The 22,081-nt window shown below is 50.4% G+C and overlaps 1 protein-coding gene across 8 annotated transcripts in view; it reads right to left on the reverse strand.

Annotated features, from left to right (window-relative positions):
* LOC105702440 (steroid hormone receptor ERR1) overlaps positions 1 to 21,890 on the reverse strand; it is a 28,291-nt gene extending 6,401 nt beyond the window's left edge. Inside the window, exons 1-9 of one of the 8 annotated variants that reach the window (XM_012430012.2) lie at positions 21,776 to 21,890; positions 18,865 to 21,581; positions 2,314 to 2,529; positions 2,083 to 2,193; positions 1,851 to 1,980; positions 1,463 to 1,684; positions 1,185 to 1,220; positions 786 to 926; positions 374 to 576 (exon numbers count right to left, since the gene is read on the reverse strand). In XM_012430012.2, coding sequence (XP_012285435.1) covers positions 374 to 576; positions 786 to 926; positions 1,185 to 1,220; positions 1,463 to 1,684; positions 1,851 to 1,980; positions 2,083 to 2,193; positions 2,314 to 2,520 — 1,050 coding nt within the window. In that variant the 5' untranslated portion in view covers positions 2,521 to 2,529; positions 18,865 to 21,581; positions 21,776 to 21,890. Of the gene's footprint in view, positions 1 to 373; positions 577 to 785; positions 927 to 1,184; positions 1,221 to 1,462; positions 1,685 to 1,850; positions 1,981 to 2,082; positions 2,194 to 2,313; positions 2,530 to 13,079; positions 13,343 to 18,864; positions 21,582 to 21,775 lie in introns of those variants that run through there. The other 7 variants (XM_012430011.2, XM_012430007.2, XM_012430006.2 and 4 more) reach the window with 7 other exon arrangements.
* Between the last annotated feature and the right edge of the window lie 191 nt (positions 21,891 to 22,081).

Raw genomic sequence — 22,081 nt, forward strand, 5'->3', positions numbered from 1 at the left:
AATACGATAGCATTCACCTCGGGTGAACTGACCTTTACGCGCTGCGGGCAATGAATCTTCTGCTTAAAACAATTTAAAGTCAGGTACTCGCCGTACTCCTACACGAGGACGTAGTTTGCGCAGCTAGCGTTAGAGAATATCAAGAGAATCGAGCCCCGGGGCTATTTTTAAGGCGCGCGCATTTATATAGTCGTAATAACATGAATGATCCGAGAACAGGGCTACGTCCCAAGGAATCGTGTAGCCGCAACGGATGTTCACCAGCTAGCGTGACTTTTAATAGCCCAGTAACACGTTGAACCTCATCGCCCGGCAGCGCATGAATGAAATATAGCCCGGGTCTGCACAGGCGGAAACTGGCGGATGTTCTCACGTGGGAATAGAGCTCGGAGCAGTGACACTCTCTCGCAAGCCTCTCGTCCAGGGTGAAGTCCTGGGCGAACCTGAGCCTTCCGCAGTTGGGCATGCTTCTCCAGGCCAGACTGAAGGTGAGAATTTCCGCCCACGTGCTCTGAAGAAGGCGCATCTGGTCGTTCAAGGCTAAACTGATGAACCCTGGGATCTGCTTTGCCCAACCTTTCCAGAGGGAACGGAACGTGGGATTAGAAGCTAATTGGAAGGTAATTACAAGCGACAGAAGAGGCATATGTCTCTGTTTTCGGATGCAGTCGCTCGCGAATGATCGCACGCTGCTGCATGCAAAGCAGGAGTGAATTATCGTCGCTACTGCATTAACGAGCGCCGATGATTTTCCTTTTGCGCGGGTGCCGGTTACTAGTAATTACCAATTATTCCGACGAGCTCGCGATCGTAGAGGTCGGACAACTGTCCCAGCACTCGCTGGTCGGTGTCCAGGGTGTGAGACAGGTTGGAGACTTGCAGAGCGTCGGGCTCGCAAGCTATGAGAGCCTCCACCATCTTGTTGTCTAAAATGAGAAAATCCCAACGCGATAACTTTCCATCCCGGAGCGCCGCCAACGTGCACACGAGATACTAATCGACGCTATAGCCAAACACCTGCGAGAGGTTGGGTCTTTAAGGGGCAAGAGGGATAACGAACGAAGGATGCGCACAAACAATGGACAAACAAATGGACAATTGAGACGTACAGCCTAAATTAGCCCTCTCGCAATGAACACTCCTCGGCACGAAAAGACTGCTTTTACGAATGCTGATCAACTTACTTATTGCTTCCGCGGACCCTGCCGATCCTACGTTAGCTTGAAACATCAAAACAAGAAAAGTCGAAGTTATTCACGCTATCGACCACACTTACTTTCGCCGCCGTGTCCGGTTTTTATCGCAGTTAAGTGAGAAACATTGACAACTAATGTACAGAGCTAGAGATACGTGCTGGAGTATGTAACGAGTACTTATAAACCCCGAGCTCCGGAGGCAGCTGACGGCGAAATCAAGGACGAAGGAATCCTCCTCGCCCCGCAAAGGTCCTGGCTGAAATTACCTTCCAGGGTGACGGTCTTCCCGGGCATGTAGGGATCCGTCGATCTCCGGTACTTTTGCCTACCACCTCGGACGCGGTCCAGCCTGACTCCTTCCTTCAGCATCCCTTGTCTCAGGCACTTTTGAAACCTGCACGCCTGGCAGGCTTTCCTCCGCCTCTTGTTGATCTCGCACTCCCCGTTGGCCGGGCAGGTGTACTCGATGTTACCTGTGAAATTGCTCGCTATTTTATCATAATATTCCCAGTCCTTCCGCAGATACCACCGGCACCCGACGACGCGTTACTCGCATTCTAACCTGGACTCGGGATCTACCGCTACGTGCACGGTGCTATCCTTGACTCCTAACGAAGACACGGTATTCCAGGAGAAGGAGGAACGAGGACCTACCTTGTATCGTCCTCTTGAAGAAGGCTTTGCAGGCCTCGCAAGACGCCACCCCGTAGTGGAAACCGCTCGCTACGTCTCCGCACACCAGGCACAATCTCCTCGGCATCATGTCCTCCTCCTTGATGTTTTCCTGAAAACGGAGCAACGCTTTAGATCTCGGTCGACCATCGGAGAGAGCGCTCCCTTGATAAATCTCGCCGCATCGTCGGGCTCTTATCAGTCTATTCTGTACTTCGGACTTCCCGAGAGGCTGCGTGGTGGAGGAACAGTGATGCATCTCCGGGCTCCCGGGGCTGCCGCCCCCGCCCCCGTAGTCCTGCATGTCCATTTCTCCGCAAATCACCTGAAACGTTAGGTTACATTTAATGGCTTAGATTACGCCGGATGTCTATAGTCAACGATAGCCTCGAGAGGGTTAACAGTCTCGATGTGTCTCCTAGATTCGACCGCCCTCGGAAACAACCTGCTCGAGGTGTCCCAAGTCTTTCATTCTTTTCGGACTCTCCTCCTGCACGCTGTCCGTCCTTACTTCTTGATGATGCAGCGTCGTGGTGGGCGAGCAAACCTGGTGATAATTCTGCGTGGGCGTAGTGGGGTTCTCGATTTCCTGCTTGATGTTCGGCATCGCTCTGTTGTTCCCGATCATACTCTCAACTGCGGTGCCGGACATCGTGCAAACCTGGAAACCAAAAGCTCGATTAGACTCCCGCGGCAGACCAGTCCGTCTGGCCAGACGAGAAAGTCGACGGGGGAAAAGAAAAAGAAAAGAAGAAAACGAAGAAAAAGGTCGCGGAAGGAGGAAAACGACAAAAAGATACGAGAGGAAGAGAGCCGGAGGAAGCAGCGCCCCGACGGAGGCACGACTGCACTTTTTTGCGGGGACTATTTTTAACGCCCGACTAGCGCTAACATTTTTAGAATTGCCTTCAAGGAATCCCGAGGATATACGCCGCGTCCCGCGAGGCGTTCCGCGTCGCGGAAAAAACGAGAAGAGAGAAAGATCGAGAGAGAGAGGGGGGAAAAAGGTAAAAAAGGGAAAGCGAGAAACGCACGACGTTCTCGCGCCTCTCGGTCCTCTCTCCGTCTCTCTTTCTCTCTCTCTTCCCTCTTGGTCCTTTAACTCGATCCGATGGCTCTGGGAGGAAAATAAAAGTCCGCCCCTAAATCCGTAGGTGTTAAGTTATATAGGAACTTGAACTTCGCCGAGCCGAGACGGACTTATTAATAAACCCGCGAATTCTGTAAGCGGTCGGGCCACTAAACGGAAGACATATATTTCTAGTTTTTAACGCCTTCTCCTCCGGAAACGCGGGAGCTTTTTAAAGCGAGACTCGAAATACGGCCCCCGTCTGATGATATCTCGCTCGCGTCCGCCTTCTAAAACATCTAAGGGCCATTTTTAATTCATACACCACCACCATATGACATTCAATATATCTTTCATACATTAATCTTTGGGTAATTAATGACCCTATATCCTTATCGAGACGTCCTTAATCAAGACTTCAAACTCTTCCCCCAAGAATTTAAACAATCCCACCTATGGGGTTGCGCAAATAACGCGACATTAATATTAATACGATTCCAAAATAAAATACTAAAGAATGGGCACCGTGCTATAAAAAAAAAAAGGGAAATTAAGTGATTTAAACTGTTTTACAACGAGAAATCTTGAAAAAGCGCTTCCTTATTTCTTTCCGGGATATTCCCAATTTTAAGCAAATTCCCAGGAGGTGGTCTCGTAGAGGGGAATCGGAGGGAAGCGTCGCTTCCGGTTTCCGGCGGTGTCTTCCGTAAGCGCGACCGGCGCGTGCGGTCGGGACTCGTGCGCGTGCGCCGTACGGCGAGGAGTCGCGCGGGACGCGGCGGGGGACCAGTGGGCCCGCGCGCGTGCGCGTGCGCGGACGCCACGCGAATCCACGACGTCGCATGAATGGGGATAAGGAATGCTTCGATTGTTACATAATTCATAGCTATGGATTCGCCTCCAAGGACCGCGCCGCGTGTACGAACACCGAGGCGCATTAATGGCCCGTACGCGAGCAACCTCGTAGTTACGCCAAATACGTTACGTGCAAATACAATCTTTTTATATGAAATTATCAAAAGAAATCATCATTTCGATTAGGCCCTATCGAGGAAGCTAACGAGAGTCGCTCTAGATAGGATCTCCGAATTTCGGAATTTCCGCGGGGACGATGCGCCGATAAATTTCCATTGTTCCGCTGGGCGGATAATTAAAATCCAAATACAATCTTTTATATGAAATTTTCAAAAGAAATCACCATCTCGATTAGGCCCTATCGAGAAAGCTAACGAGAGTCGCTCTAGATCGGATCTACGAATTTCGGAATTTCCGCGGGGACGATGCGCCGATAAATTTCCATTGTTCCGCACGGGGGATAATCGAGGACCCTCGACCCTGGCCTCGCACCCCCGAAGGTACCACCCGGGGGCAAGTAAGAGCGAAAGGGTTGCGTAATCCCACCTCCCCCTCCCAGGGGGAGGCGCGTGGCCTTGAACTTGACTTTTCTAGGGGCCGAACAGCCGCGACCGCGAAGGCCGCGCCGCGACGCGCCGTCGCAATTTTAGACGCCGAGCGTCCACGGAAACGACCGAGATACCGACGCCCGACGACGAGCGTCCACGCCGACCTTGGCTCCAAGCCCCGCGTCGAGGCGGCTTCGAATCCGTAAAATGCACCTCCTTTTTACACCTCCCCTCCGAGAGATGCATCGCCTCCCGTTTATATGAAATTTAGCGATAATCTGCCCCCCTCCCCCCAAACAATACATCGCTTCGAGATGAACGTTCGAATGATTCGCGATATCTCTCTTATCGGAGATAAGCTTCGCGAAGGAGAACTCCTTGGCGCCGCTTTAACACCCCCTTAACGTGGTCGCAGGACCTGGAGGAAATCCAGAGTCCTCGAGAGCGGCAATGACTTTCCTCCCAATCGGGCATTGTCTAATGACGGATCTCAGGAGGGCGAAGGGGGAAAAAGCGAAGAGAAAATTAAAAAAAAAAATAAAATTCCGCCACGGGTGTGAGAGGTGTCTCGGGAAATAAAGCGACGCGCCAAGGCACGAAATTTGCGGCGGTACCTAACCTCGCCCAACAACTGGTCCGTTATCTGTTGCCAGGCGCGATACCGTCCGAGGATTTCATTCCGGTCGGCCTTCGGCGGCGTTTTCACGGCCGCGTCGCGGAAATCTCCGCGAGCCGCCTATCAAAGCCAGCCCCCAATACGAGCCTCGGCCCACGTAAGCCGAAAACAGTTTATATATATATANATATATTACGTCGTGGCGCACTTTTTCGCTTCTATATCTAGCGATGGCTTTGGGACTTCTTGCCCCCTGTCCCGCCGCCCGCCCTAATCGGCGAGCCGATCGTTACGTCGTCCCGGGGTTTTACTTTTAACAGGAATTCCCATCGGTTTATTTCTTTTCGACCGTCTAGACCGCGAGCAATCTCGCCGGAGAGCCGGCCCGAATCGATGCGAGGATTCTGCGTAGATGAAACAAGGTGTAAGCACGCGTTCCACCCCTTATCATCTCTCCTCCCGGGGCGGCCAATCCGAATCCGGGGGCCGATCGAGGAGGGAAACTTTATCGCGGATCTCCGAGACAAAAGGCCCTATATCTCGGGATATCTACGAGGCGTCACCTAAACAAATCCTCGGCGGAAATGTCTTTCAGCTCCACCTCGTTCAAGGCCCCCCCGAGAAAACGATTTGCACGAAAGCGAAAATATCTTTCAAGGAAACTCGTTCCTTCTTATTTCTTATACAGTCGGGGAAGTATATATTTCATTCGAACATATTCCTCGATTGACTATGTTTGATGTTATCAAATGATTTGCTTCTTTAAAGTATATAAGACTACGAAGGACATCGAGGGAAAAATGAAAAAAAAAATGAATACACGTTGCATTGAACTGCAAGGCACGTTGCAGGGGGTTAAGGGGGTCGCAAAGTCAGAAGACAGTCCGATGCACTCCTACGCAAGTCCGGTCCGCAGCATCCGGCTTATATTTATCCGGTTAAATCCGTGCATTTATCGAGCAACAACCTCACCCGATAGCCGAGGTGAAAACACGTAGCGATAATAGGGATCGTCGATTACCCCGGTAAGAGTACGCGGAGATAACCCTCCGGGAGTTGCCCATTTTTTCTCTTTCTTCTCTTTCGGGGGATTCTGCGAACGAAATGCGGACAATGATATAAGGGAGATGAAAGGGGCCGAGCCGATGAATTTTTAGGCAACCCTTCCCGCAGTTTTGCATCCCCCCCCGGAATGGTGCCGACGTGCTGGGAATTATTTCGGCCGGGAACTCGAGATGCAGATCTCCGACCTTGATGAGAAGAGAGAGGCTCTTCTCCCGCTCGACGGAATTCCGGATAAAGAGAGAGCCGTAGGTGCCTCCTTGTCCTCCAGCGGACGAGTTATAGGAAAATGGAGGCTCAACCGCGGATTATGAATTTTTTTTTCGGCTTTTCGTACGATTAATTTCTCAACTCGCATCTCAGAAAGACCAGGTCGCCCGAGGCTGCATTTCGCGTTTTCAGGACAATAAGTACATCTTACGTAAATGCGGTATAACAGAAAGGGGTGATACTAACTTCTCACATACATATGTATATACATGCATAGTAGTTATATACACAACATTGTGCAAGATTTATTTCCACGCCGTATTGAATTTCCCTCAAAAAAGGTAAACGTCCCCAGTCCGGACACTTATCCCTCCGCGATTACCCAAAACCACGTGTACGGTTACCGACACCTGTACGTTGTAAAGAGTAAGTCGAGATAGAGAGAGATAGAACGACTTCAATGAAGGCGAACCCGGTCGTCCTCGAACTTGATAGATACCCTCCTATCGCGTAAGAAATAACCGCCTCGGTTTGGCGCGTCTTTCGTAACCGCGTAATCGGGCGCGGAGGACGATAAGGCGATTCCCGGGGACGATAAGCGTCGCGGCGGTCCCGCCCCTCCCGTCTCGGAGGGGAATTTCGGCGGAGGCGAATGCGCGCTCGATATCAGGAGAGGCGCCTTCGGGAGATGAGAATTTTCGGGGCCGGCGGTTACGTATTGGCCAAGGTTAGGGGCGACCGCCTCGAGTGACGTCACCGACGTCTCGTGGCCTTAAACTTGACTCCCCCCGCCGACCGCCTCCCACCGGCGGCCGACGCCGCCGTCCCCCACCGCGCGCCTCCCGCCCTCCCCCTCACGGGGCCGCTATCCAACGCGATATCGGCAAACCGAGGAATTTCGAGTTTAGCTCGAATCGAGATCGAACTTGAACTCGAGGCGCGACCACGCGAAGAAGGGTCCATTTCTCTCCCACTTTTATTAAGGTGGAGTGAAACCCCCTCTCATATGGGCCTAATCTAATGAGACAATTTTTTTTTTTTTTTCTCTATGGATACTGGATCGAACTGTCCGAAACTTATACGACTGGTCACCTAAGAATTGTCCTGAGATTTTAGAAATTTGAGAATTTTTCAACGAAGTTTCAAATTGGGGTAATCAAATGGGACCAGGAAAGGGCATATGGAGGTGCCCATTTGGTACAATGGGTGATATAATTCGACACGGCTGTCGACGTGAAAACCAACGTGGGCATTTAGATGGATCCTTTTTGCACCGACGTAGATCGAGTTCCTCGACGGGTTATCTCTCCACCTTGACTCCTTCGCTACGGTATATTTTAATACACAAAACGCGTGACAATGCGACGGATGCGTTCGACTGCGAGCTACTCGGCAGACGGCGATGCATTTCGTCGGCGGGGGTTATTTGCCTACCATTTGTCGGACAGCTTGCTGCGTAGCCGACGAAACAAAAGTGCCGACACCTCTTGCCAGGACATTTTGCGAAATGGTATCGCAAAATGTCCTGGCAGCGCGAATTGGTATCGCAAAAATAAATGTTTCCGAGGGTTGGCTCTTTAAGCGGCCGCCGAGTCCTCCTCGGCGGGGAGAAATGAGGAGGGAAAAAAAAAATATAAAAAAAAACGAACAAGAGGAACCGCAACCCGAAGGATTCGCCGACCATGGCGAGTGCTCGAACGGCCGCGAAGAATCCACGGTAATTAATTATTCCCCCTCGTCTTTGTGCGACCCGGTGGGGCACCTCGGCGAGGAAAGGGCATGACGGGATGTGCGAATCGCCGAATCGGGACAAGCGTACCTCCTCGCGAAACCTCCTCAGGGAGGAGTTCTGAGGGGATCCCCGTAAATAGCTCCTTAATTCCCCGATAACATCCGATGCGTTTCCGGATAAGGCCGTCGATAAGGAGGTGCACGCCGATTATGCACTTTCTCGGAAGCCCGTCGATTCGTTGAAAACCCTCGACCTTCGCCCCCGCCCGTCGGCTCGAAATCCAGGGTTTAAGTATCGGAGAATGTTGCAAACCTCGGCAACGTCATCGGGACGATTCTTTTTCGCTGAGACCTTGCACCGGAAATAACATCTCGCCTCTTCGGTAACGTTCCGTATCGGCGTTATCGAACAATACGTGCGATAAAGAATGCACTTTCCGGGCATCCCTCCTCTCCGACGGGCCTCGAATTTTCAACGTTCATCCTTAACCAGGAGACCCAATTTTTCAAAATAATTCCCAGATCCTCGTGTCTCCTTAATAAAGTTCTTCACATTGAATGAACATTACCTTGATGCATTTTTTTTTTCAGACCATTGTGGTTTTTTCGTACTCGTGTAAAATAGGACAGTCACGACACGTGCTACAATGTACGTCACACTTGCGCGGTAAAAACCTCCGGTAACACTTAGAAAGAGAGGGGATATCCGTCTAACCTCTTCCTACCTATGTCATCTCAATGGCTATAAGCTCATTGCGCAGGACTCTCCCTCTCCCTCCCTCCCTCGGCAGCTGTGCGCGGGTGAAATATCACCGCCGCGAGTGCGTATATTTCAGCGGGCGTCTCGCAGGGATCCGTGCGGCGTCGCGGCGCGGAACGATTAATTATTAATCTTTTCGAGGCCTCCGAAGGACGAGGCGAGATCCACTCCACGGCGGTCGGACGGCCGAAAAGAAACGCGGCCAAAATTAATAATTCGCCCGGCGAGGGAAGTCCGATGGCGCGGCGGGGAAGGAAGAAGCGGGGCAGGGAGGGGCGAGGGAGGGGAGGACGGTATATATACGGGGCGCGCGCACGTGGAGCGCGGCAGTCGCTCGGGCGGTCGCGAGCGGAGGAGACGTCGAGGGGAGGGGCTAAAGAGGAGCGAGGCCTTCGCTCCGGGGGCAACCGCGAATATGACGCTCGTGACTCTACCGAGATATCCGCCCCAATGGGGACGAATTTCCTCTCTCTCCCTTTTTCAGGAGACAAAGGACCCCGCGGAGTCCTGTACCTGGAGAACGGAACCGAGAGAGGAAGGGGTTTTTTCTTTCTCTTTTAATTATGCTTTAGGCCGACGCGAAAGGAAACGCGCCATATGACAGCCGGCCTCGTTGGGACCTTCCCGTGATTCGTCCCGGTGGAAGGATGCTTAATAAGGGGGATCGTCGTCCACCCCCTTCCTTGAGGACCCTTCGAGAAAATAAGGGAAATGAACGTTCTCGCGGCGCGACTGGAAACGTCAAACGGGGGTCGGGGCTACTCCTTTTCACGGGGTTCCTCCGCTCGAGACCGTCCGCCGGGTCCCACGCCACTGGGCACGAGTTACGTCACCGAGCGTGCTCTTCCCCCTGGTTCGGTTTCCGCAGCCATTTTGAAAGGGAAACCGAGACATCATCCGCCCGCCCGAGAGAGACGAGCCACCTCGACGCGCCCAGGGACGGCGAGCGTCGTTATGGCACCTTACGTTGCAACCGGTGCGCCGATCCGATGCACATATGTAAATTAACTCGTATCTAATCGAGACCGCGTGAAGTTTTGCGGTTCAAAGTACGCGAGCACTCTTGCAATTCCGAGGTCATCAAAATGCAAGTACACGAGGAACGTTCACGTTAACCCCACCTGACGCTAAGTATCGAGTTCCAAGGCGACTCTTAGAATGCACGTGGGCAGGATTCCTCCGAACCCATGTAAACCCGATAGAAATAGTTAAATGCGAAAATCCGAACGAAGATGTCACACCGAAACGTTTGGCCAACGTCCCCTCCCTCGAGCCGTAAATGACACAGTTCCCCTGGTGCGAGCCAAGGACAAGTGCTTATCAACCGTTGAGAGCGCGAGGCGCGTGCACGTGGCACCGAGCTGTCACCCGAGTTCAAGATCGCCTCCGGAAGGCACGCTTCCGATTGACCCGCGAGATCCAAACTGCCACACATACATATATACTTCGCCAAATAAAAAATCATACCCTACAGGAATTATCCATACACACCGCGCACGTGTTTCGTTACTCGGCGGGATATGCAAAAAAATGTCATTACATAAAAAAAAAAACAGTACCCGGGATATCTTCGGCGCGTCACAGGAATTCCCGTTGTGAGACGTTATATGGAAGTACAAAAAAAAAAAAGAAAAAAATGAGAGTCATTTATAATCCAAATGTGTCAAGGAGGTGCGAAGGTTCGGGGAAAGTACCGCTCCGGAGTACCTTATCAAAGTCGCAGTTCCGAACCCCCCAAGACTCCCACGCGTCGATCCGAGGGCGAGGACTTACGCGGAGGGAACGTCGGCACGTGTGAGCGGGGCCAGAGCGCCCGGCGTAGTTCAAGACCGCCGGCCGGCGAGACGCGACGCGCCGCCCGGGCGCTCCGCGGTATCGATTGCGCGCACCGAGCGCGCGGAGATACGCCTTCGCTTGTCGCGCAATTGCATAAGAGCCGCGCGGCGCGTCGGGCAGGTGCGCGTGCGCGGCAGGGATGCGCGCGCCGCCTGATACGTGGCGACCGGTCGGGCGGGCCTCTCTCCGTCTCTCCGGGCGCTACCTATTTTTAAGATGAGTCTGGTCATGGTTCGACCGAAAAAGAAGCCGACGGTGAACCGGACGCCGAAAGACCTCGGACAAGTTCCCCGACTTTTGTCCAGACGTCTCGGGTCCCCCCGAGGCAACCGAGCTCTTAGAGAGTCGCCTCCTTCTCTCGATTCTGGAATCGTTAACCGAATTCGAGGTCTCCTCAGGGGTCGATCTCGGAATGGGGATAGCGGGGTAAAAATAGAAACCGCGAGGAGAGTCGCGGCCGGATGGTTCAAGGCCGCGCGGGGATTCTAAAATCGGGTGATTAGGTCCTCGAAGAAAATATATGGGTCATCGGGGGCGAGCGGCTTAATCGGTCCCGCGGGGCGCGTATCTGCGTTTGCTGAGACTCGTTTAGATTGGCCGCGCAATCGTTACTCCCGAGGATTATGCGGTTCAACGAACCGTATATTTGTTCCACCGCGTGCGGCCGTTTCCTATATTAACGCCCGCCCGATGGAAAAGCGTACACTTTATCCGCGACCTTCCTAAAACCCACTTTTCCCAAATTCGAACTGCGAGAGGTCGCGCCTATTTCTCGTTGCACCCCCGCGATATATTTCGGTGAAAAAGTCCCTCCACCCCGAGGAGCATATCCTTTGAAACGCCCATGACTTTTGCCGGGATATGCTTCCTCTGTACGGACCCTCCGCAATCGCGAATACGCGGACGAACCGATCACAAGGAACGTTCGCATAGTCGGAAGGTAAAAAAATTGCAAAAAAAAGAGCAAAGTCAAAAATTCTATTAAAGTCGCGTATCGATGCAACATTTTAATAGGTGACTAATAAACATGATATTTAACTAACATCGCGTTCTTCCCTAGGGCCTCCATAATCACGTGTTAAAGGTTTCAGATAATTTGGTCCATCCAGTTCGGAGAAAATTTTTATAAATTTTCTCACGGTTTGATATATATATATATGTGTATATAGAATGACCCTTTCATATCACATTAACCCTCCGCAACGTATTGTATATTCGCGTTCCTAAAGGCGAGACATTTCGCGATTTATCGGAGCACCTGTTCATGATGGGACCACCAGGAGACGTTCCGTGCCGAAACGGCCGAAGTCCACCTTCAACTCGATTTCCTCTCGCGTTCGAATTTGCGAAATCACCGATCGACGCGCGATCGCGAATTCCCGAACGAGGAAAGATTTCCTACGAGCGTCCAGAAGTCGGGCTCCGCGGTCTCGCGAATCGGACGCAAACAATTCCCGCCGAAGAGGAGAGTCGAGTCCGCGAGGCGGCTTCACGAAAACAAACAGTTTTTTTGATCCCGATGTGCCTAACCGTACGTCGCAATTTTGACGGGAAAGAAAGCCGACGCGCCTCTGTCGACACCGCGGCCCGATATCGAGAAACGACCGCCTGAACGAAATAAAAAAAATTCGGAGCACCTCGCTCCGAATTTTTTTTTTTTGGAGTAAAGTGATATAAAGATTTTTACATCTCGATATATACATATAGAATGACCCTTTGATATCACCTCAATGAGTCGATAACGACGAATCGCGAGACTTCCATCCACGAAGTCCTCCGCGAGCGGACGGACTAGCTTCAAGGTATCTGGGATCTCCGGTTTATCGATTCCACCGTTCAATCGACTTACTCTTCAATTCGCTCTACCCTGAGGTTAGATGACTCACAGAGGCGTAAACAATATAAGCGGATAAAATCATTAGGATTATGAATCTAAAAGAAAAAATAACACGGTCAATCGCGTCCGAGGTAACGCAAGGGAGCGCGCGAGAAGATACCCGGCCAGGCGGGAAAAGCGTCGACATTAACGCAAACGTCAAAATCAGCTGATCGGACCCAGACCCCGAGACACGTGGAGAAGTCCCTTAAGGGCCGACCCGCGTAACCGCTCGGAACATTCCCAGATATTTCCAAGCGTTAATCGCGAAAGAGGCCCCCGTCGTTAACGCCGGTTAAACGGGCAAAACGAAGTGGAAATAATTCCGAGGAAGAACTCGGCGAGAGAGGTTATGTAAAACGACGGGAGCGACGCGACGCAAGCGGAGGGTAACGTTTCGACTCGTGCAGACAGTCGGCCGTTTTTCCGGGAATAATTGCGAAAGGAGAAACCAGGAGGGGCAAAGAAAGAACGAAACCGCCGAAAGATCGCGGATAGGAGGGATTTTCCAGAGTACGAGTGACCTGGCGGAAACGGATCGAAAGGACGCGCGGCACCGGAGTTTCCAAACCCTCCCCGTGAGCCCGTCGAGGGCGAAAGCGAAAGTCCCGCGCGCGTAAACAAAGCCACGCTTCCAATCCGGCGCACCTTCGGCTCCCCGGTGGCGAGTCTCCTCGCGATATAGGTTAGGTCCCATCTTAGTTGGAAACCTTACCACGTCGTACATCCAGGCGTCCATGGCCGTGTCGTACATCCCCGTGGCGGAGGGATACATGGGGCGACGCGCGGGCTGCGACGCACCGCACTCGTTTGCCGCGCGGGCGGTCGCGCCACCAGAAGGCGCGATCTCGGCGCAGCGGCGACGACTCCGCGCACCTCCGCGCAGCTCCGCGGCCCGTGGCAGACTGTGCGCGCGCCGGCCGCGACCCGCCGCCGACTACCGGAGGCCGCCGCGAGAGGAGCCGCCGGACCTAACGGTAACCGGAGATGGTTACCCCGAATTTGCCGTCGAACTCGCTGTCCCCCAGCCCCCGATTATCCTATATCGCCCTAACTACCTCCCAGAGGGTCCTTAAGGTGATACGAAAGGATCATTCTCTACATACCAAACGTGAAGATATCCATCAAACTTGCCTCCAAACAAGGTGCATCAAAAATCATTTGAAACCTCGGTACATGATTATTGAGGCCCTAATGAAGAACCCGATGCTCGTGAAGTTTCATTTTCGCACATTCGTACACAACGGTAATTTGATATAAGAGAGTTTGGTTTAAAGATTGACGCGATTTTTCTCGACTACCCTACACTGTTGCAATAAACTCGTTTACACGGGTACGGGGTCGGTGGAGTAAGGATTATGGTGGAGTGGACTGTTCCCACGGGGCTTAAAGTCGTTTACATGAGCAGTAGGAGGGAGTACAGAGGGAGAGTGCGTAATATCCCGTTACTAGAACAATGTATTCGGGATAATGAGAGTAGAGTATTAAATATGGCAGCCGATAAAATAGAGTACATAGTATATGTAAAAAAAAATACCCCAACTTCACGCATCGTGCCGTACCTCGGTTAGATCGAATACCATTTTTCCACCTGATTGCAGAAATAGGTACGACCTCGCGAAAAATAATTTCCCCGCCTCCCGAAGCCGGCATTCACCGCACGCCTCGACGTCTATTATTTCTCTTGGGTATGCAAATCTCGTTAATGTTGATTTATGACTCGGATGACGCGATGGAGGAATTAATAAATATCCATCCTCGTCGTCTGCGAGTCGGGAGTGCTGCTAAAGCATCCGACGAAGATGATTCACGGTTTTGCCGGCGCGGCGGAAAGAAACAGCGGCCTAGGAAGGACATTCGCTAAAGTGGCGAAAATGGCCCAAAACCTGAAAAGTAACACTTACACCATGGAATCATCGATTACAAGCTCCGTTAGGGTGTTCCCCTTTGTCTAATTAGTCGTATGTTAATTTATAAAAATAAATCATTAAAATAAAAAAAAAATCCACGAGTGGTAATTGAGTCGCGGCGAGTAACGAGTGAGAATAAAACCGAATGATGATCCACGATGTCGTATGTTAATTTATAAAAATAAATCATTAAAATAAAAAAAAAATCCACGAGTGGTAATTGAGTCGCGGCGAGTAACGAGTGAGAATAAAATCGAAGTATGATCCACGAGGGATGATTATCCCACGGGAGTACCGGTTCAATTTTCACCACGGTCTTGGATAGATCTCGATTTTTCTCGAGACATTCGGGGACCGGCCCGAGTAATCGTATGCAACACTTGGAGTTCAATTCGAGAGGAGGCGAAAGGGGGGAAAAAACATTCAACGGCATGTCGAGGACCTTTTCCCGTCTCGGTACCGAGCATACGATTTCAGCAGTCTCGCATCTTAATCAGTCCCCAAGGACATCCCTGTCCTTTCTCGTCCCATTCATGTCCGGGAGAAAAAGGCAGGATTCGTTCTTAAAATTCGAGAGCCGCGGACTCCTTCGACAAACCCAGGCCTCTTTGTGTCGGCCGAAGTTAACCCTTAAACGCGTAGAAGATGACCGACGTTGCGTATTTTTTCTTTTTTTTCTTTTTTCCTCGTCCCGCGTCGCGTTAACTTCCATAAATATTTAGGCCCCCGTTGATGAGTTCCGCGATCGCTCGAAGCAAATACACGAGGTCGTATTTCCGCTGCAGTTTGTCGGACGGTCGTTTGATTCGAAGATTCCACAATAAACGAGACCGGGTGCGTGCGAAAATAATGCACGCATTGATATGCGCAAATATACTAATACGCTAAATAAAAAAAAAAAAAACGAACCGTTCTTATCGTGCAACTTAACGAGTCTTGAATTTGTTGGTATATTTACACTTGCACCAAAACGAGCCCGGGTGCGTGTGAAAATAATGCACGCATTGATATGCGCAAATATACTAATACGCTAAATAAAAAAAAAAAAACGAACCGTTCTTATCGTGCAACTTAACGCGCTTTGTATTAGCCAATCGATATTACCTTTAGTACGTTAAACGAGAGAAATGGCAATATTCTGGCAATAGAACGTAACGAGCCTTGAATGTGCCGATCAATATTGCTAGCAGGACGGTAAATGAGGGAAATTCTCGCACCGTAACGTAATAAACTTTCGATTTGCCAATCAATATTGCTACTCGTCCTCTCCTGGACGTGCTTAAGCTCCCACCGATGCAAACATGGCTTACGACTCCCTCGGATATGCATACTTAATCAGCGTTCGCAAAAATCCACGAGATGAGGAAGCGACAGAGTGTCGTTGTTATTGTTATCTTTTACGCAACGCCGGTGTCAATTGTTGTCAAAGTTGCGTCAAAACTGAAGGAGGAAACGTTCAACGAACGCTAAGTCTTCCTCGAAAAGGAGATTGTTATTCCCGCCGAGAGTCTTGCGAACAATAATCGACTCCCGGCCTTAAAGTTTCAACTAACGATTACAACTACGGCAAAACAGGCACTGGTAATTCGTAACGAACCACCGAGATTACCAGGGAGAAGAAACGGAGAAAAAAAAAAATTAAAATTGACGCGGTCTGAAAATCATCGCGCAAAAAGTCGCCGCGATAATTCACGACACTCGCATTGATAACCATCTGCATAATGATCGGATGTAAAAAAAAATCGAGGTCACGTCGTGTGTACATATGAGTGGAATAATGGAAATGTCGTTACGCGTACTTACATGCGCATTCTTCCGCAAGCTAATCGGCTGCGTGAGTCAATCGCCTTTTTTTTTTTTTTTTTCTACGCGAATTCTTTTTTTATTTCTCCCGATCGATCGATCATACCTCGAATTTTATCGCAGAAGGTACGATGCAGATACGACATTTTCGCATCCTTATCGCTTATCGCCGCATCGGCGGGCGCTCGTTTTCGGGCCTGGCGTCTCTCTCTCTCCCTCTCTAATCTTTACGACAAACACTGCCACTGATAATGCAAATGACGCAATTGTTATTTTGCACCACCGGCCACGACGAATCGGTCGTCGACCTTTCTCCGAATTACCTTGAAACGATCTCGCGTTGCCCTGGGTCAAAACTCCCGAAAGATTTGCGAATTTCAGATCGATCACCGATCGATCGGTTATCACCGATTATCGGGCATGAATCGATATCCACTAGCCGATAGATTAAATGGAACCTTTCCACGGACTCTTTGCACTGATCCAAAAAACGAGGAAATCTTTCAAACCTAACGAGGGTAAATTATGGCAAAGAAATATTATATTAATTCTATAACAATTATTCCGTGTAAACGTTGCGTCCAATTTATGCGAGCTCGAGTTAACTAATCATCCTTCGAACTGATAGAAAATTTCTTCGCCATGTTTCTTCTCAGAGTAAGATACCTCACACGGAACCCCGTGCACTAACCCGACCAGAAGAGGTCATAAATAATGAATAAATACTCCGCGCCATTGAACAGCGCGAAAATGGCGCGTTCTTTCGAGCTCGAGATAGCGGCGAGACTAAAAGAGACGCAATTTCGGGTAATCAGATCTGCACTCGAGATCGAATCAGGGCGAGGTTAAGCACGTCCCGTCCCCCTCCACCCAGAGCCGCAAAACTTAATACAGCACCCAATCATCGCGCCACTCCTAACTAATTCCCTTCCAAATTCTACATTCATAAATATGAAATAAATCATCAATATTCTTCCACGTCATACATCATTTTTTTATTTTTCAAGGGACATCTCTACGCATTCAAAGAGACCCTTATCACTCTAAAGCAGTTACGCTTATCAGGTGAATGAGGGATTCGAGGTGCATGGCGCATGGTGCGAGATGCATAAAAAATTACCGAAGAAAAATTTAACCGCGAATCACGTATGTATACATATGTATAAATACATAAGTTGATAATCTACATCTAATCATACATACGTATACATAGACACCTTTACGGGGTGGCCTTAGGTACGCCCCTGGCGTTATGTGTACGTCTATATCTCGCGGTGGATGTACATTGGCTGGTCGTCGCGCGGAACGGTGGAACGAGGGGCAGGGCGGGAAGGGGAGGGGAGGATGGAGACGGGCGGAGGGGGTGGCGGTGGCCTTGAACTTGACTGCCGCCGCCGTTTTTGCGCACAGCCGACGGCCGCCCAAAACAGCCCACCGGCGTAGACGCGTCGAGGCTCCCTCCCGCGGATCGTTACGCACGCGGATCGGCTCGTCGCGGTGAGCCGCGATTCGACGCGGTGCGGTGCGGTACGGCACGGTACGATACGGCACGGGACGGTTCCTGCTGGCGCAAGCGTGGCAGATTTGGCACTTTGGAACTAGGTCCGACACTCTAAGCATCCCCTCAGGACGTTCCCGCACCCTCCGAAAGTGTCCCCTGCAGCCGTAGGGAATGATGATATTTATTACTGTATATAATATAGTATATTGTATAGTATATATTAATATTAAGTATTTCCTTTCATCAGTTGTTGTCCAATTCTGAAAGTACAATTGTGTCCATCGTACCGTTGCTTATCCGAGTTTAATAATTTTAATGGAAAATAAGGTGCGGCCTTGCCTTTTCGTAATTTTGAAAATCCCGCCACTAAAGTCGAAAACTAGTGAATTATTTGTCAAGGGAAATGGACCTAACATCGGGATTAAATTTCAAGCCGGGAACGAAACCGTCTAGCGCCTGGCGGTCGCGCCACGACCGCGCCACCCACCGCCACCCACCGCCACCCGCGACAAAGCCACGCGACCGCCGACCCGGGCCGCGTGAGTCACTCCCGAGGGTGGCGCCGGCACCGGGGGGACCCACCCAGTCACGAGACCGAGGGGGACCAGGACCCGGGAGATTTTTCGATTTCGAAAATAGACCGGCCACCCACGCGCATCCTTTCCCCGAATCGAGGAACTCGGTAGGAACGCCGCGACAAAGCATCCCCCAGGGTAATCGGAGCCGTTCTACGCGCCACCAGGTGGTGCGAACGCCGTTTCCGAATTTCCTTTCGATTTCTTTGAAATTCAAGGTCGCCGACCTTGACCGTCGCGAATCTCTCCCCGCGCTAAATATACTATGGGAGTACGGTGTGAAACGTTGAAAACGACTAATTTCATTAACGGCTAGGTTGAAATCAATTAAATCGCCGTTACGCGCCGTTCCGTTGCGATTTTTCATTATAGAGTGGATTACTTCCTGCCGGCACTATTAGTTCCTAAAGCTGCCGCCGCGAGCGCTGGGTGTCTCTGGCAAGCGTAACCTTGAAAAACGTTCCGTACGCGAGCGCGAGAGGGACAGAGAGCGAGGATGAACTTCCTCCGATTATCAGACCTCACCCGAAAGCCGCGGCTCCGATAAGCCGAAGTTTCATGAAAATCGTGTACGGAAAATACGCCCTCCACCATAGTTTCCCGACCTGACCGTGCGACCGTATCAGCTAACTCGCATCCATTACCCCGCGCGGGCAGATCCCTGCAGAACCGGCCACGAGTCGGTCGGAGTGACGTCCGTAATGGTAAACCGCCGCAACGTGACTGAAAACTCACTCGCGGGGATGGCAGTTAAAAGCGATACCTAGCGTGGATCGGGAGCGATATGCGGATTTTCTTCGGCCTCCTCGGCGGACAAACAGAAGGGATAAAAAGCATCTTTACGTCACCCAGTGGTGCGGACCTCGAGGTCCCCCCGGTTTTTCAGACGCGAGGAAAACGTTACGACCTCTCGGCTAAATATACCTAAGATGTGCTAAAAGGGGCCGAGAGTTCGACGTTAAATCCCGCATCGAGAGATACATTTTTTTTTTCTTTTTTTTTTTTTATATAGTATTATTAGAGAAATGGAGGAGGCGACGTACCCGAAGGAGACAATCGGCGATATTTTCAGTCCCCATACAATTCCGCACTCTCACCTCCTACGCAACTGTGAAATCCATTCTAGCATTTTATTCCGATAGAAATACCATAAAGTGAATAAACAATAATTTCTTCCTAACATTTTTTTTTTTTTTTTTTTCCCACCCTGTTGCTTAAATATCGCGTACCAAGCCTCGCAAGATACCCGTGTGCCGCACTTCCAGGATTGATTAGCGACCGATAATGCCTCCATTTACAAGCGAGAAAATTTACTTCCCAGAGATTGATTACACGCGGCAATCTAAATGATTCTCGTCAAAGATTTTTTTTCTTTTTTTTTCTCTAAAGTGGGGATTCCGACACGTGGCGTTGTATCTCCTTATCCTACTTCGTGATATCCGTGATTCTTACTAGATTCCACTTTTTTTTTCGGCAACCTTCGGCACCTTCCTCAAAAGAGTAGAATCCTGGTGGCCGTGGCCGTGAGCAGTCAGGGTTGAGGTAGGCAGACTACAACGAACCGGATCGATATGCCACTCTCGCTTTCTCGCGCTCTCGATATGCCGGCGTGCGAGCCGCAGGTGTGCGCATGCGCGCGGGTGGCCGACAGAATGACACATGACAGGACGAGCGCGAGCACAAATTTCCCCATAATAGAGCGAGACCGTTCGCATGACGTGAACCGATACCGCCTTATCGCGCGAAAAAACCTTTCAAGCTTTCCAAACATGGATGGATCATAATTTGGAACCCTCGGAGGCGAGCCTTCATCGATCAAACGAACGCGAGCGTAACGTGTAAAATAATGTGATCGAGGCTGGAGAAGAAAAATAAAAAAAAAAGAAAAAAATGAATACGCCCTAGCGGGATGAAATATGAGAAGAGAATCTGGATTTTTATGCCCACCCCGACGGGGACCTAATTAGCATGCGGTAGAAAGCGATTCGGCGAAGCCAGTCACTTTTAAGGTGAGGCGAAATTTTATCGACCTCGGTAAAAGGGATTCGTATAAATGCCTACGTTACCGACCTTCGTATTACTATTAACAGCTGTGAGGAATTGTATTAGGGTGTACAATTAAGTTGAATTGAAGTGTAAGGACGACTCTTAGGTGATCACGAGTCGTGTGTCGAAGTTTCGGACCGGCTAGGTCCGATATCCTTAAAATAAAGTGTCTTATTCGAGTCGAGTGATTTGCGGGGGGGTTTCACTCCACCTTAAGGCGGCCTCACACGTGACGCAACCTTTCGCCAGTTCCCTCCACCAATCGGGCCAGAGATGACGGCGACAATGTCCCACTTCGTTCTTCATTAAATGTTACCCCGATTACATGATCAACCACTGCGGTGGAGGCAAGAAGGCTCGCATGATCCGCAGTGACATAACCTCGCTCCTGCCAAAGTGCTCCGTATAGAACATTCTTAAAAATACTGAAAAGACCCACGAAACTCGAAAATCGCACCGAATATTTTCTCTGCCCCGAACTCTAATCAAATCCTCCCCCTGAATCTTGGGTATTTAACATTTAAATAAATTCGATTGTAATTCCCGATTACGACCGGACGGGTTGTTAAAATATTTCCCCCTAACCTCAAACATAACCCCGCTTTCCATTGAAATTCATTTTCAGCGGTTACAGGTTAGGGCGTGAAACTCTAATAAAATCATACCACTGCATCTAGTGAATTTAACATTTAAATCGATTTGATTGGATTTTTACAGGTAGACTTTAAGTGCAGGCTAAAAATGATGTGAATGGTGTACGGTATGTACACTCAATCCGCTTCCTTACGAAATCCGATCGTCTTCGGGTACACATTTCGCGAGTAAAGAGCCTCGTGAGTTATATAACGACGTGCAATTTTTTTTTTTCTTTTTTTTCCTTCGCTAGGAAAATCTCTCGGACGATTGTCCGTGAGTCGGAAGGCGTGCAAGATTCGGGATTGGATTGAAAATTGGAGAAAACCCTCCGAAGCTACCTAAGGTTTCGCAAAGCCGATTCTAGCTCGACGGAGTCGAGACGAGTGTACGTTCGGATGCTCCTCCGTCGATCCGTTAATTTACACGCACGAGTCCGATTTTTGCACGATGTCAGGGCGTGCTGGGCTGTTTTTCGTGCCGCTCGAAGAAAAGCGGACGCACGCGCGGTTTCGTAACTTGGTCTCGTCTCTTTCTGGCCGAATGATCCAAGGCCGCGAGAGCGACGTTGTGAAATCTGCGTGACGGCCATGGCGCACCGACTTTGGAGATTCTTGGTCACCGATTGAGGGATAATATCCGAGGAATCTGGCCTATCCGCGTGCCTGCACTGTGCCTTCGCCTATAAATCGTCGGTATCGCGTTTAATTACCGAGGAAAGCGTCGCAAAGTCCGACCTGAGATCTCGATGTATACACGGAATTGGTAACAAAGATGGCGGACCACCTGGCACTGCCTCGATGTTCGAGCGTGTCAACGCTTCCTCGTGTTCTAATTACGGGATTCGGTAGTCGTACGCATTGACAAGGGACTTACCTTAGCATTCTCGGGACCCCGGAGACGCGAAGGCACGTTGGGACCGACTTCTTGACGAGGAAACTTCACAATTTCGAGCAATGGCCGACCACCACGACCCACTGGAAGCAGAAAACTCCACGGGGTTGAATGTTGCGCTAGTAACGCCATCTCGCGGCCCTCGTGCGAACTACGCACCGGCGAGTGCGGGTCGGTACTTTCTTGACGGTGCTGCCGCCTGTGTTGATACTCCCGCAACTCTTACCGCTTCTCCCGAATTAACTCCTGCTAACCAGATTGCAGTATCAGTAAAATTGATGATATTGG

Source organism: Orussus abietinus, unplaced genomic scaffold (genome assembly GCF_000612105.2).
Source record: "Orussus abietinus isolate OABI.00-Male unplaced genomic scaffold, Oabi_2.0 scaffold17, whole genome shotgun sequence".
Lineage (NCBI taxonomy): Eukaryota > Metazoa > Arthropoda > Insecta > Hymenoptera > Orussidae > Orussus > Orussus abietinus.